The sequence below is a fragment of the Eutrigla gurnardus genome (genome assembly GCF_963514095.1).
Source record: "Eutrigla gurnardus genome assembly, chromosome: 2".
Lineage (NCBI taxonomy): Eukaryota > Metazoa > Chordata > Actinopteri > Perciformes > Triglidae > Eutrigla > Eutrigla gurnardus.
In genome coordinates this window covers 27,054,362-27,071,346 of record NC_139916.1, presented here as the reverse complement: position 1 = coordinate 27,071,346, position 16,985 = coordinate 27,054,362, and the positions used below count along the sequence as shown (strand labels likewise).

At 42.6% G+C, this 16,985-nt stretch overlaps 2 protein-coding genes across 2 annotated transcripts in view; both read left to right on the top strand.

Moving 5' to 3' along the window:
* LOC311021324 (odorant receptor 131-2-like) overlaps positions 1-16,985 on the top strand; it is a gene marked incomplete at its 3' end in the record, with an annotated part of 247,803 nt that overhangs the window by 83,012 nt on the left and 147,806 nt on the right. The gene's annotated exons all lie outside the window — the stretch shown is intronic.
* LOC311027221 (odorant receptor 131-2-like) lies at positions 4,272-14,308 on the top strand (the record flags this gene model as incomplete). The annotated part of the gene is made up of 2 exons (XM_084031126.1): positions 4,272-4,421; positions 13,541-14,308. 2 exons carry the CDS (start codon positions 4,272-4,274, stop codon positions 14,306-14,308), a joined length of 918 nt encoding a protein of 305 aa, XP_083887252.1.

The window sequence follows — 16,985 nt, the reverse complement described above, 5'->3', positions numbered from 1 at the left end:
TGATTGTGCCCATGCAGATTTAAAATATTTTTTAAGTTTCACATTTGAACTCACAAAGACCAGCTAGCAATCAATACACACAGACACACATCTCCTACCCACAAGTGTGCATGGAACACACCAAGGCATCCTGGGATATTTGCAATCATGCCACATATAAAGTTTGAGATTTCCTGAAGCCATGTTGTTGGCGTCCTGGTCTACATGCAAAGGTAAGTAGCACCATGATGGCTTTGAACTGTGTTCTCACTTGACTGATACAAACATGTGGGATTCCCTGAAACAGGCCTGTTAGTGGGGAATTTCTTTGTGCTTTTTTATGATTGTACAATGTCAATTTTTTTTTACCTGGACTTTTTATATTTTCAGTTCTGTGATTCCCAGAGCATCATTTTAAATGTGAAGAGAAATGTGTTGCAAAGAGAAAAATGGGTGATGTGAAGACATGACTCTTCAGCTCATCCTACAAACAATACTGATAAGAAAATAAGTAATGCTCTTTAAAGAATATATCTTACTCTGAATTTTTATCGGCACCTTAATGGGAGAATTTTGGGAGGGTTTGGAAAACAAATGGACTGTGTAACTACACACTCACTCTTTTTTTATTAATTTTCATACTTTAATTGTATGATTTTAAATACATTCAATTCATCCATCTATTATCCGTAACCAGTTATGTTCAGGGTTGGGGGTGCTAGATCCGATTCCAGCTGACATTGGGTGAAGGCAGGGTACACCTGGACAGGATGCCAGTCTATCATAGGGCTGACACTTAGAGACAGACAACCATTCACACGTACAGGACATTTAGAGTCAATAACTAACCTGCATGTCTATGGACTGTGGGAGGAATCAGGCCCTGAATCTGGATTTGCTGTAGGACAATAGTGCTAACCAGGACACAGACATATTGTCTGCATTCAATTCAATATTAAATTAAAGAGTAATATTTTAAAATTGATGATGAAGTGTGGACTTCTTCCTGTGTTGTTATTGAGTTGCTTAATGCAGCATTAGTCATACAAATGTTTAACTAAGAGCAGGTCTGAATGTCCAACAGTTTCCTTTAAAAATTGGAGTAAAATAAAAAGAAAATTATCTACCGTTAGCTGTAATAAAGCTCATCATCATGCAAACACTAGATGAGTATTAGTTTAGTTATTAGATTAGATTATGAAGGATAAATGAATAATATTGGAAAACCAGGATATTTCAGAACTCAACAAATTAATTATGGATTTATCTTCTTTCCTGTCTCCTGTAGATGAAATTATATATTGATAAAGAAGTTGTTTGTGAAAAACACCAATCCACCAGTTAGTGCTGATACTCTTCAAGATTGGAACATTGACTGAGAAATTAAAATAATAAAATAATAAAAAAATGGTTTTTGATTTAGTGTGTGGCTTTTTTTATATATTCAAACATGTTTTTTTGTTTTGATTTTTGTTACATTGGTATTTAAAGCTTGAGCAAGACTTCAAAGCTCTGTGTATTTTCGTAGTACTCATATAATTATCTAAAAGGAAGCTTAAAGCTCTGGTCTACGATTTGAAAGATTTGTCAATTGAGCCAAAAATGTATCCAACAGTAGCCATCCGGTCAGCATGATTGTGGCGAGCAGTTTGGGATCAGGGACATACTGCAGTCGGGGTGAGAGAGAAAACTGACCGGCACCCGCTGCATTTACACCGATAATGTGTCATCATTCATGGCTGAAATAAACACTATTACTGCTTTGTACATGTTGTGGAAGTCCCGGACACACCGGGAAACTAAACGGCGTCCTGCCTGAGTTTATACCCGGAGGGGGATGTTCCCATTCATTGTCTAGCCATGTAACGCCTTCGCGTCGCGGCGAGTTTCGAGAGACGGCGCCGCCTCCTGCAAGCTCTCAAAAATCTTTCAAACTGACCAAACTGTTGTCGATCTAAAATAAAGACAGATTTAGCAACTGCATAGCTTAGGCTGCGAGGGGAGAACGATACGAGCTTGGAGGAGCACAGAGGGGAGGGGTGTGTGTGGGGGGGGGATGCTTTTTTCAAACCTTTCAAATCGTAGACCATAGCTTTAACTTACTTGATCTCTATTTTGCAAATCGATATATCAACTGATGTTATTACAATCCATTTTGATTAAGTCTTCCTCTCTTATGCAAATTAACCATTCTGCAAAAAAAAAGATTTACTCAAGTCACTACTTCAACTAAAAGTGTCAGATATGTCAGGTATGTGAGGTATCAATTCTAAATTCATATTTGTCCTGCAATGTATATCAAAATATTGATTACAAATATTGCTTATATCATCACTAATGAATAGCCACCTTAACATGGTGGAGGGGTTTGCGTCCCCATTTTTCATGCCACCACAATTGTGGTCTCCTAGGAGGTGCTGCAATAGTGTTATGCAGAGAGGGAGTTCTTGAATGCTCTCCTCAGCCCGCTGCCCCTCCCCGACTGCAGACAATTGGAAGAAAATACACTGCTCAAAAAAATAAAGGGAACACTAAAACAACATAATGTAACTGCAAGTCAATCATATTTCTGAGATATCAGCCTGTCCAATTAGGAAGCAGCACTGATTGGGAATCAATTTCACCTGCTGTTGTGCAAATGGGACAGATTACAGGTGGAAATGAGTGGCAATTAGCAAGACATCCCTATAAAGGAATGGTTCTGCAGGTGGTGACCACAGACGATTTCTCTGTTCTCTGCCTTTCTGGCAGATTTTTTTCTTTTTTCAATTTTGGCAGTGTTTGCACCACTAGAGGTAGCATGAGGTGGTTTCTCCAACCCACAGAAGTTGCCCAGTAAGTGTAACTCATCCAGGATGGTACATCAATGCTCACTGTGGCAAGAAGGTTTGCTGTGTCCCCCAGCACAGTGTCAAGAGCATGGAGGAGATTCCAGGAGACAGGCCAGTATACCAGGAGACGTGAAGGGGGCTGAAGAAGGACAACAACCCAACAGCAGGGCCGATATCTGCTCCTTTCTGCACCGAGGAACAGAAGGTACACTGCCAGAACACTACAAAATGACCTCCAGCAGGCCACTGATGTTCAAGTTTCAACTCAAACGGTCCGAAATCGACTCCATGAGGGTGGTTTGAGGGCCCGACGTCCACAAATAGGGCCTTCGCTTACAACCCAACACCGTGCAATGCAATTGGCATTTGCTAGAGATCACAGATTGGCAGATTCGCCATTGGCGCCCTGTGTTCTTCACGGATGAGAGCAGGTTCACCCTGAGCACATGTGACCAACGTGTCAGGGTCTGGCGACACCACGGAGAACGTTCTGCTGCCTGCAACATCCTCCAGCATGACCGGTTTGGTGGTGGGTCAGTGATGGTCTGGGGAGGCATTTCTTTGGAAGGTCGCACAGCCCTCCAAGTGCTTGCCGGAGGTACCCTGACTGCCATTAGGTACCGGGATCAGATCCTCAGACCCATTGTGAGACCATATGCTGGTGCAGTGGGCCCTAGGTTCCTTCTAATGCATGACAATGCTAGGCCTCATGTGGCTGGAGTGTGTCAGCAGTTCCTGCATGATGAAGGCATTGATGTTATGGACTGGCCTGCTCGTTCCCCAGACCTGAATCCTATTGAACACATCTGGGACATCATGACTCGTTCCATCCATCAACGCCATGTCGCACCACAGACTGTCCAGGAGTTGACTGCTGCTCTGGTCCAGGTCTGGGAGGAGATCTCTCAGGAGACCATCCGTTGTCTCATCAGGAGCATGCCCAGGTGTTGTAGGGAGCCCATACAGGCACGTGGAGGCCACACACACTACTGAGGATCATTTTGACATGTCTTGAAAAATCTCCACAAAAGTTAAATCAGCCTGTGATCTGATTTTCCACTTTGATTTTCGGTATGATTCTGAATCGAGACGTACATAAGATGAGGATTTTGATTCCATTAATCTTCCTTATGTTGTTTCATTGTCAACCCATTGCACTTTGTAATGAATAAAGATTTCCAACTGGAATATTTTATTAATTGAGAACTAGCATGTGGTGTTTAGGTGTTCCTTTTATTTTATGAGCAGTTTAGATGGATGGATTTTGTTATTGGCCCGAAAATAAAATATAAGTCGATCCTTTAATATCTACTTATAACTTAATCCATCCATCCATCCATTTTCTACCGCTTATCCTGTATTTAGGGTCACGGGGGGGCTGGAGCCGATCCCAGCTTCTTCCATTATAACTTAATCATAATATCAATAACAATATTTTTCTTTTCTTTTCAGTTTCTAGAGATGAACTTGACATCTGCCAATGTGACGGTGGTTTTACAGTATCGAGACTCCCTTGCTAAAGCTGTGACCAAGAATGTGATTGTTGTGGTTCTCGGGATCTCCATCAACTACATCAATGCAGGTCTCATTTACACCTTCTCCAAACACCAGGTCTGATATTCCTTTGACATGTCGGCACTAATAATGCATCCAATAAAGAAGCAATCAGCAGCTTGATGGTCTCTATTGCAAATGTGGAAGTCTTTTTTATCACACTTTAATTTAAAAAGACACATTCTGTCTAAGTCTACAGCAGGGATATTCAACTATCTTGGTCGGGGGGGATCAGTTAGATTGAGGGTGTTATCAAAATCATGTATACATCAAGAATGGTAGGCTACATTGCCAGAAAGAACAACCGAGAGTGTGCATGTAACCATGGTTATATACTCTCAATCTTGCATGCAGGCACATGGTGTCTATATTTATGATTTGTGCATGTAGAATAGCCTCTATTCGCACCACATTGTTATCAGGTACTCATTTTCTGTATGAGAGTAAACAGAACTGATCGGTGGGCCGGTAAAACTTGATTGCTGGGTTGGAGTTGGCCCTTGGGCTGCCAGTTGAGTAATTGGGATAGCTGTGACATTGTCAGTGCACTTCTTAATGTAAAACAATACCATTTCTGTGTAATCCTGTAAACCCTGATGTTCAAATATGCTCCATGCTGGGTGAGCAAAGCAACCCAGCAGCTTAGAGAGTGCCCCCTCTGGCCATGTTTATATTGTCTATGTAACTGGCTTGATTTTCATAGCTCCATCTCTATGTCCAGGATCAGCAGGTGTAGCGAGGTTTCTTTGATGATAACATGGCAATTCTGAAAAACAGTGTATGAAGCAAGTCATAGCACCAGTTGTTTTCATGGAAAATAGCTCTGGCGTTTGTGAGGAAGATGTTTGGTAGTCTGGGTTTATGTGACTGTTTACTAATTCTAGCTCTGAGGCCCGCCCATCTTCCCTGTTCACCTTCTCCCCACTGTTGCTGGGTCCTACACGTCCTGTAAGACTCCAGGGGCCTGTACTACGAAGCAGGATTTGGGCTTAGCGAGGTAACTTAAGCGTTAACTCTGGGTTTTCCATTCTACGACGCTGGTTCACTTCTTACCGGGGTAGATCGCCATGGTAACTTACGCTGCAGAGCATACCTGTGTTGGGGTTGTAGCAGGAGCAGATTTGGTTATCAACAGTTAATTATTAATATCAATATGATTATCGGTATTAATAATTATATTTCATATATTATCATGATATAATCATGAATAAACGGGGCACCACCCTGGGATCAGGGAAAAGATAACCTAAAACTGTATTCAGTCTCAATATAAAGGTTTTATACTCACATGCCAACCATCGTGATCATTGGCATAGGAGTACAAAATCAATCGAACAATTAAAAGGCGTGAAATTCAAGCACTAGCCTTCACAACCTGCTGTTATCCAGTGACATATACACAACAAGCACAAGAGACCGCTAGTTATAATATAATAAGATTTATTAAAATCAGTAATAATGATCACAATCAATAACACTGCAATTAACAAAGCCTTATTACCTAACTACCTAACACACAAAGCTAAGCTTAAACAAAGGGAGATACACACGTGGAGTGTGTGTGTGCGTGCGTGTGCGTGTGTGTGTGTGTGTGTGTGCGTGCGTGCGTGTCGAGAGAGAGAGAGGGAGAGATGGCTATGGGCGGCCACCGGATGGAGCTATTCCTCGCAGCGTTCAGGGGCGGAGCCACTGAGGTTCGATGGGGTAGCGAGAGAGAGAGAGAGGTGGAGCTATTCCTCGCAGCGGTCAGGGGCGGAGCCACTGAGGTCTGACGGAGTAGCGAGAGAGAGAGAGAGATAGCCGTATGTAGCCACCAGATGTAGCTATGTCCCTAGCGCCCGCCGGGAACAGCTGGCTTAGGACACGTGTGTGCGGCGTGTATGTGTGTGTGTGTTAGCGGGTCACAAACAAAGAGAGAGAAAATGCGCGAGCGATATTCGGAGGGACAGAAAGCGTGCCGTTATCACACGGGCTCGCGTGAATGAACTGGCGTTTATTCCGCGAGACCGGTCTTTTAACTGATAGTAGAGGCTTTCTGAGCTCGCGAATATGGCGGAGGTTAGTCGGAAACACTGTTACAGAAATCAACCCAGCTGCGTGGTACACAATCAGTATTCAAATACAGCAGCACATGAACCAACGGACTCGGCGGTCCGCGATCAGAACTTAAAACACATTAACAAGAATTACAAGCATATCCTACACTATCACTTATGTCTCTGCCCAGACTGATAGCCTCTTACTGGTATCGTTGCGTAAGACGATGACGGCGTTCCGTAACGGCGGTGGTTCGTGAGTCCCCGGCGTCAGCGGGGGACGTGATGAGTCGGCTTCGTCCAGACGAGAGCGGAACGGGTTTCCTCTCGTTGATCAAACTCAAATAAAGAAAACAGTCCGTGTTTCTTCCTTCCACGGACGGCGATATAATCGCGGCTTGGCGATTTAGTCAGCTTACTTCAGACAGCGTCTGGTAGCTGGACGGCAGGAACCGGCTTGGTTCCTCTTGTTGCAGCGGTGCGCTGCGGGAGGGGGTCGCCTCCCGTTGCAACGTGGTGTTGCGCCGGTTGTAGGAAGAGGCCAGAGTAGGAGTCGGAGTAAGAGTGAATAAGAGAGCGTTCTCCGGGCGGCTTCGGTTTATAAAGCTCAGGCCGCTCCAGGGGACCCCCCGGGGTTCCCTGAAGATGTCAGCCAATAGGATGGTTGGGTGGCGTCGCATCTCTCACCTGGGTGAGATGTGAAACTAAAATGGCGGTGTAGTTTTTAATCCCCTTTGTCCCTTTGTCCTGGCCGCATGTGTAGGCTTCTGTAGGCCGCATTGTGTAGTCCTACCGGTTAGGTCCCAACACCTGCAAGTTATGTTCCTGATAAGAGATCAACGTGGAGAAAAACACCGCCTACTGACTAATCAGCTCTCTTAGTGTGCAGATAAAAAAAAGAAGCTTGGTGGATCGTGAGAGGGTCTCTTAGGAGAAGTGTTCAGAGACCAGCAAAACCCTTTTGTCTGTGTCTGACGATGTTTTATATGAGAGATACAGATTCTCATCAGATGGCATGACTTATCTATGTCAGCGTACAGCCTACTGAGCACTTTGAATTATGTTTTTATATGTATTTTATTTGCTCCCAAGTCTGTTTTACACCCCCGGGATTACAGCTGAAAGAATTAGGCTGATATTGTCATACACCATGTTATAAGAATACATTTAAGCAACACATTCATTATTTTAAAGTTATATGTTTGGCCTTTTATTGCGGAAGGACGTCATGAGAGTTAAAGGGACGAGAGAAAGGGATGACATGATTTAAAAGAGGGCCCCAGGGTGGATTCAAACCCGGGACCGCTGCAGGGAGCCTCGGTACATGGGGCGGTAACTCTACCACTGAGCTATTCAATCAGATCTGCTAGTGTCCTTATAATGGGGCAGTCATATTATACTACTACTACTTATACCATTAATACGACTTCCGTATTCACACAGTTGGCGAGTTTTTGCCAGCTGTCCTTCCTGCATTTGGCAGATGAAACTGTTGCCTTTTGCCCGCATTATATGTTTAACTTCTTCGTATTTCTGTAAGATTATGGTTCGCTCCTCGTACGTGAAATACGCTGCTCTGCTGCCCGTAGACTGATCCATGTTTGCGATTGGTCAAATGCTGCAAACGCTGCCTCTTTCATGTGCCTGCGCTCATACCTCGACAGGGAAACCCTGGGTTGACTTAACGAGTTGATAACCAGCTTCGTGTGACCGCTTATCTCCGATTGCCTTTGTTAGGGTTACTTAAGATCTCTGAAAGATACCCTGGGTATGTTGAACTCGCTTCGTAGTACAGGCCCCAGTGCTCTCACTATATCCGGTGGGATGTTATGAGTGTCATGGCCAAGAAAGCTGGTTGTGCTTAGTTGTCTTGTGTCAACATTGTCTCATGGTTTCCTTTTTTATTTTTGAAAATTCTTCTCTCCCATCTTTCTGGTAACTTGCCACTTTCCCTTGTGTTTTTCCCACCAGTTTGATCGTCTTCCCCACCCTGATTGTTTCCACCTGTTCCCCATTACCGTGTGTGTATCTGGGTTGAAGTCGAATAGTCGAATAGTCAAAAAAAAAAAAAAGGTCCTAACTCCTATTCCTTGACCTCTGGGAAAAACGTCACAGGGTTGAGGAAAGATGATAGGAGAACTCAAAAGGATTTAGGAAAAGACGGCCGCGGTGCTCAGAGAATCCGACCGAACTTTCACTAAGTTACGTCATTATATCGCGTGTGTTGATGATTGACAGCTGATGATCGGCACCAACGATTAATGTGCGTCTGTGCATGAAAAACTAAAATAACAGGACGACAAAACTGGACTACAACAAGCGCGTCGTCCACTTCTCCCCATGTTGTTAGTTTTATAAACTGCTCATTCACTGACTGGCTTCAGGTCCCGCAGCTCCTCCTTCCCGTTTGACTGTTTGCTGTATTTACAATTCATTTGTGGTTTTAGTTTTGTTTTTGCCAAATTTGTCACCTGATTTAAATGAATAAAAATATAATTAATTATCACTGTCCACACACATTTAGCAACACAATTCCAATTACTATATGTCTGCATGAAAGTAATTGCATCCTATGCTAAAGGAGCTCTGTAAGGAAGCATTTGAGCTCCTTTTCTTTGCTTTTAGAGAATTCGAACAGCGCTTATCATGGCGGCCACTTGTTTACTTCCGGGTCACTTCTTCAGTTAGGAACCTTCCTAAGCAAAATAGACTATTCGACCACAGCCCTAGTCTGTGTCTCCCTTTGTCTGTGCCTGTTCGTCCTGTCCTGCATACCAGAGAGCCAGCTTCATGCCTCCATTTTGCCATAGATTGTTGAGCCTTTGTTCCATGCCCCTGTCCGTCAGGTTTTGCATTTACTTTGATACTTTGGAAAGCCCTCACTTTTGTTTGTAGACCTTATTCCTCAATAGAGTGTTTTTGTTTATTAGCTGTTCCCTCCTAGTGAGTGATTTTCTGTTGGACTTTTCCAAATAAAGATTTGTTTACTTTGTCTCATGAGTCGTGCATTTGGGTTAAAGCCCTAGTTCAGTCGTGAAAATGAGTCTGCTGACAGTTGCTTGTAACAGTGAAGAATATATATGCGTTGTGACGATTTGCAATACGAAACAAAATGTAGTCATCCTGCAGTGAGGATGAAAAAGAAAATACTGGGCCCACCCAGTCCTGAGAATTTCACCTGCTGCTTAGGGAGCTGCGTAACTATCCCCAAACATTTTTAGGGGTGCTTTCCTCCAAGAACCCATAAAAAATATTGCATAGATAAATGCAATCTGAAAAAAGTCCATATTTGACTATATACCATATTTGATATGAGCTTAAACATGGTAACAAAAAACAGACCTATGGTTTACTTTAAACTTAATATTTTAACAATATTTTAACGAAAACACAACAGACCCCACCGTCATGGTATGATCCACTTTTTCTCTCCCGCCTGCCCCGCTCATGTTAAAATGTATAGTTTTTCGTTCTTTTTTTGGGATCATTGGGTGCACCCCTTAAGCCAGTGGTTCCTAACCATTTTCTGCAGGGCCCCACCTTTTGTTTATTTAAAAATGATTGGGTTCCAACTGCATTTGGTGTTGGTGGTAGTATACTAGTAGTAGCATTAACAGTAGTGGTGGCATTTACAAAAGCAATAGTATCAACAGTAGTAGTAGTCCATGGCAGCAGGCACAGCCAAGCCGAGATGGATCTATCCCAAACCATGTCGCCGTAGACCAAAAAGCAGGAGTAGTTGAGCAATCACACAGGGCAGTTGGAGCTACAATTTGGTGTTTCCAGCGTCAGGCCAGTTAGCAGTCTGCATTGGTCAGGACCTCAGCGGACTCTGCTGGACCAGAAAGCATTGTCCAACTTCCCTCTCGTTTCAGGTCACTTGCCCTTCCTCAAGTGTTCCTGGTTTGATGTCATCCCTGATTGTCTCCACCTGTTCCCAATTACCCCTCTCTGTATTTAAGTCCACGTCTCCCCTTGTCTTGTGCCAAAGTGTTTCGCCTGTCGTCCACCTAAACGCTTAGTATAGAAGTATAGAAATTCAATGTTGTTTTTTCGTTCTGTTATTTATGTGCCTCAAGAAGATAGTGTTTTGTTTGTAATGTTTCACAGTGTAGCTCAGCTTACAGTTTTGTTTGCCCTTTTGCCTTCCTCCCTTTTGGAGCGATTTTGTTTTCTTTATTCACTTGTTCCATAGAGTAGCCTCAGTTTTCCTCCCTTGCGAGACAATTTTTGTTTAGTCTTTTTAGTTTCTTGTACTTAGTCTAATTGTTTCTCCGAGTCCCATCGAGATCCCAACATTGGTGAGGTTTTTCAGTTTAGTCCTTGTTTTTCTATTTTTGTTTGTTCGCCAAATATCTAGCGTAGTCAGGTTAAGGTTTCACAGCCCGTTTGGTTATCCCTCTGTCTTGACACTTATAAATTTCAGAATAAAGACCTGTTGAAATTTTATTCCGCCCTGCATCTGAGTCCTCTCTCTAGTCCAGGCCTGACACTAAGCATATAGCAGCTTAACTAAGAGCTGGCTCAGGGCAAACCTGAGACTTGCCCAACTATAAGCGGTGTTAAAGAGAGAGGTTTTAAGCCTATTAAATGTGGGAACAGTGTCTGCCTCCCGAACCAGAACAGGAAGACGGTTCCAGAGAAGAGGAGCTTGATGGCTGAAAGCTCTGGCCCCTGTTCTAATTTTGGAGACTTTAGGAACTCAAAGTAACCCTTTATTCTGAGAGCGTAGTGCTCTAGCAGGACAGTAGGGTTTAATGAGCTCTTTAAGATATGATGGTGCCTGACCATTAAGAGCCTTGTAAGTGAGAAGAATGATTTTAAATTATATCCTGGATTTTACCGGGAGCCAGTGCAGAGAAGCTAATACAGGAGAAATGTGATCCCTTCTTCTAGTTTTAGTCATAACACGCGCTGCAGCTTATTGGACCAGCTGGAGAGCTTTAAGAGATTTTTTAGAACAGCCTGATAATAAGGAATTACAATAGTCCAGCGTTGAGGTAACAAATGCATGGACACGTTTTTCTGCATTTTTTTGAGACAGCATTGGCTGTCAAAGGACAGGTCCTGATCAAAGATAACTCCAAGGTTTCTTAAGGTAGTATTTGAGGCGATGGCAATCCCATCAATAGTAGCTATATATTTAGACAGCGAGCTTCGGAGGAGTTTAGGCCCAAGTACAATAACTTACGTTTTATCCGAGTTTAACATCAGGAAATTGCAGGTCATCCAGGATTTTATGTCATCAACACATGCCTGGAGTTTAACTAGCTGATTGGTTTCTTCAGGGTTGATTGATAGATATAATTGAGTATCATCAGCATAACAATCAACGTTTATAGAGTGTCCTCTAATAATGTTGCCTAAAGGAAGCATATATAAGTTGAAAAGAATTGGTCCGAGCACAGAACCTTGAGGAACACCGCATTTAACTTCAGTGTGCCTGGAGGATTTTTCATTGATATGCATAAAACTGAGATGGATTGGATAAATAGGACTTAAACCAGCTTAATGCGGTTACTTTGATGCCAATTAATTTTTCCAGTCTACATATTAAAATCTCATGGTTAATGATGTTGAACGCAGCACTAACATCTAGCAGGACAAGTACAGAAACCAGTCCTTTGTCAGAAGCAATTAGAAGGTCATTTGTGATTTTCACCAGAGCTGTCTCGGTACTATGATGCACTCTTAATTCTAACTGGAAGTCCTCAAGTAGACTGTTATTTAGAAAGTCACACAGCTGATTGGCGACTACTTTCTCAAGGATCTTAGAGAGAAAAGGAAGATTTGATATCGGTCTGTAGTTTGATAAAACCCCTGGATCTAGGTTAGGCTTCTTAAGAAGAGGTTTCATTACAGCTACTTTAAAGGACTGTGACACATAGCCTGTTAATAAAGACACATTGATCATGTCTAGTAACAATGCGCTAACTAAGGGTAAGACTTCTTTCAGTAACCTGGTTGGTATTGGGTCTAGCAGATAGGTTGAAGGTTTAGATGAAGAGCTCTTTAACGTTAGTTGGTTAAGGTAGTCTGGAGAAAAGCAGTCTAAATATATATCAGGTCTTAATGCTGTTTCTATTTCTAAGATTCCTGAGTTTGAGGGTAACGTGGTTCCAATTGAAGGCAAGACGTGAGTAATTTAGTCTATGATTGAGTTTGGGAGTTATACCAGGGGGCTAACTTCCTTTGTTTTATACTTTTCTGTTTTAGCGGAGCAACAGAGTCGAGAGTCGTTCTCAGTAGGATTCCAAATTCATCTATAAAAGAATCGATTTGGGAGGGACTAAGATTAACATAGAAGTTCTCCGTTTCATTATGACATGGAAGTGAACTCAAGACTGAAGGAATTACTTCCTTGAACTTAGCTACAGCTCTATCCGATAGACACGGAGAGAAGTAGCTTTTTCCTAGAGGGGCAAAGTCCAGCAGCAAAAAGTCAAAGGTTATCAAGTAATGGTCAGTTGAAGAATTTTGAGGAAAGATTAAGTTTTCGATTTCAACGCCATACAATGAGACAAGGTCGAGAGTGTGGCTATGACAGTGAGTTGGTTTATGTACACTCTGACTGAAGCCAATAGAATCTATTAATGCTACACTAAGGCTGTCATTTACAACATACACATGCTGGACATTAAAATCCCCCACAATAATAACTTTATCTGATCTATGTTTTGGGCTCCACCTGAGCATTTGTATTGTTTAGGGAGGCCGTAACAACTAGCCAATCAGAGGTGGAGTAAGACAGGTCTTCACTGACTGCAGGTGGGGGGAAAACATCAAATGACCATAGATAGACTGGGTGAGGAGAGGGCAATTCAACATTTCTGAAAATCTCTTGCACACTTATTGCTAGTGTGCCACAGCGTATTGATGGCTGCACAAGTGCTAAAGGTTCCCTTCCCCTGCATTGACTTGCATATTCATGATTATATTACACAATAATATTCTCCATTTGCTATTTCAGTAAATCAGCTAGAATGTACAGCTGCATCAATCTCGTTGACGCTTGACAAATTGCATGGCCTATTTAACTTGGGATCATATGATGTTCCTGTTTCAAATTTAAAGGTCTGACCTCTTGGTTTGTAGGTTTTTGAACACTTTTCTCTCTCCCTTTGTGTCTTCCCCATCCAGATCCTCTACATGAATCCACGTTACATCCTTTTTATTCACATGGTGATCAACGACATGATCCAATTGATGCTGACTGTCACCCTGTTTATCATCAGCTACACCATCTACAAAATACATTTTTCCATTTGTTGCATCAGCATCCTGCTCACTGTTTTCACCACTCAAAACACCCCTCTGAACCTGGCTTGCATGGCGGTGGAGTGCTACATCGCCGTCTGCATCCCCCTAAGCCACATGCAGATCTGTACCGTCAAGAGAACATTAATGCTGATTGGTTTAATCTGGGTGACAAGCATGTTGTCTGTTCTTCCTGATCTGTTTATCACTTTGGCCACAGAGCCGCAGGACTTCTTTCATTCCAGAGTTTTCTGTCTCAGACGAACTGTCTTTCCAAATCCCCTCCTCAGCAAGAAGACAGATATCACATATATAGTGTATCTGGTTATAGTTTGGATCACCATCTTTTACACTTATTTCAGAATTCTGTTCACTGCACAAACAGCTAGCAAAGATGCTAAAAAGGCCAAAAATACAATCCTCCTCCATGGGTTTCAGGTAATGCTGTGTATGGCAACATATGCAGTCGCCTTGTTAAAACAAGCTCTGTTACAATGGTTCCCAAATAATTATTCAGACTCCCTGTTTGCTTGTTATATTATTGTACAGGTCCTGCCACGATCCATTAGTCCAATCATCTACGGCATACGAGACAATCATTTCAGGAAGTACCTGAAAAAGTATCTATTGTGTAAATTAAGCCCACAGTAGGAATCAGTTCACTGATTATAACATTGGGGGTTTTCAAAAACATTCAATGTTCACTTTCATTTAGTTTATGAAATAACAAAAAAACTATATGGATGGAACAGGTGGTATTTAATGCTTGCTCATTGTTAAAGGAGGCTATAACCTTATTGTGTGAGAGAGATGGAAACAGAACTCGGAGGACATGGAGGTTCGGAAGAGAAGATGGGATTCTTTTTTTAGCAAATAAGCCAAAACAACAAACAAAAAAGTAACATTTTTATAAACAAAGCAAAATGACATGACAGTAAAAAAAAAAAAAGGCAAATACTTGAGCTTAGTCACAAAAGTTTAAGGTTCTCTTAATGTACAGAACAGAGCATGAACAGTCACCTGATTGTCACCAGCCTAACTGGTAGAAACCAAAATGCCAATTTGACAGGGGGGGTGCTTCAGTACAAGTATATGAGAGGCAGTGAAATTGGTGTTTATATACACTCAACAAAAATATAAACGCAACACTTTTGTTTTTGCTCCCATTTTTCATGAGATGGACTTAAAGATCTAAAATTCATTCCAGATACACAATATTACCATTTCTCTCAAACATTGTTCACAAATCAGTCTAAATGTGTGATAGTGAGCACTTCTGCTTTGCTGAGATAATCCATCCTACCTCACAGGTGTGCCACATCAAGATGCTGATCTGACATCATGATTAGTGCACAGGTGTGCCTTAGACTGTCCACAATAAAAGGCTACCCTGAAATGTGCATTTCTTTGCTTTATTGGGGGTCTGGGGATTCAGAACCAGTCAGTATCTGGTGTGACCACCATTTGCCTCATGCAGTGCAACACATCTTCTTCGCATAGAGTTTATCAGATTGTCAATTGTGGCCTGTGGAATGTTGGTCCACTCCTCTTCAATGGCTGTGCGAAGTTGCTGGATATTAGTGGGAACTGGTACACGCTGTCGTATACGCCGGTCAAGCACATCCCAAACATGCTCAATGGGTGACATGTCCGGTGAGTATGCTGGCCATGCAAGAACTGGGACATTTTCAGCTTCCAAGAATTGTGTACAGATCCTTGCAACATGGGGCCGTGCATTATCTTGCTGAAACATGAGGTGATGTTCATGGATGTATGTACAACAATGGGCCTCAGGATCTCATCACGGTATCTCTGTGCATTCAAAATGCCATCAATAAAATGCACCTGTGTTCTTCGTCCATAACAGATGCCTGCCCATACCATAACCCCACCACCACCATGGGCCACTCGATCCACAACATTGACATCAGCAAAGCGCTCACCCACACGACGCCACACACGCTGTCTGCCATCTGCCCTGAACAATGTAAACCGAGATTCATCCGTGAAGAGAACACCTCTCCAACGTGCCAGACGCCATCGAATGTGAGCATTTGCCCACTCAAGTCTGTTACGGCGACAAGCTGGAGTCAGGTCAAGACCCCGATGAGGACGACAAGCATGCAGTTGAGTTTCCCTGAGACGGTTTCTGACAGTTTGTGCAGAAATTGTTTGGTTATGCAAACCAATTGTTTCAGCAGCTGTCTGAGTGGCTGGTCTCAGACGATCTTGGAGTTGAACCTGCTGGATGTGGAGGTCCTGGGCTGGTGTGGTTACACGTGGTCTGCGGTTGTGAGGCCGGTTGGATGTACTGCCATATTCTCTGAAACGCCTTTGGAGACGGCTTATGGTGGAGAAATGAACATTCAATGCACGAGCAACAGATCTGGTTGACATTCCTGCTGTCAGCATGCCAATTGCACGCTCCCTCAATGCTTGTGGCATCTGTGGCATTTTGCTGTGAGACAAAACTGCACATTTCAGAGTGGCCTTTTATTGTGGGCAGTATAAGGTACACCTGTGCACTAATCATGATGTCAGATCAGCATCTTGATGTGGCACACCTGTGAGGTGGGATGGATTATCTCAACAAAGCAGAAGTGCTCACTATCACACATTTAGACAGATTTGTGAACAATGTTTGAGAGAAATGGTAATATTGTGTATCTGGAATGAATTTTAGATCTTTAAGTCCATCTCATGAAAAATGGGAGCAAAAACAAAAGTGTTGCGTTTATATTTTTGTTGAGTGTATATATGTGACCAGCCATGGCAAAACCAGGAACAAGTCGGCCTCGGGGCATTTTGAGTTATTCGCAGATTATGAAAGTGTAGTTTCTAAGATTTCCAATGATGTCTAACACATGGAAATCTGATAATATTTGACGAAGTTGTGGCCATTTGAATGTATGCTTCTCTGAAAACCGTTCACTGAGAAAACTGGCCTGAAATATTTACAAATCTCGCAAATAAAAAAAAATGGTGCTCATTCGCATCTCATTCAGATAAGCCCTCCCCCCTGCAGATGTCACTCAGTGATATCTGGTATCTGTTAGCCTGCAGGCACCGTCTAAGTAGCTAGTGCTAATGATTTAGCAACTAGCCTATTGTCCTCAGGTAGGCTAGTTGCTAAATTATTAGCATCACAGTCAGTTCAAGCAGTACCAACAGGCCCCTTGGCACCTTACTGTTAAATCAGATGCCCACATTACGAGCCAAAAACCTCCCATTACAGCTTAGTTTCTATGTGCATATACTTTTATAACAACAGTACTGAGCTAGCATCGCTAGCCAAGCAAAGTAGATAACTTGGATGTTAACGGAAACT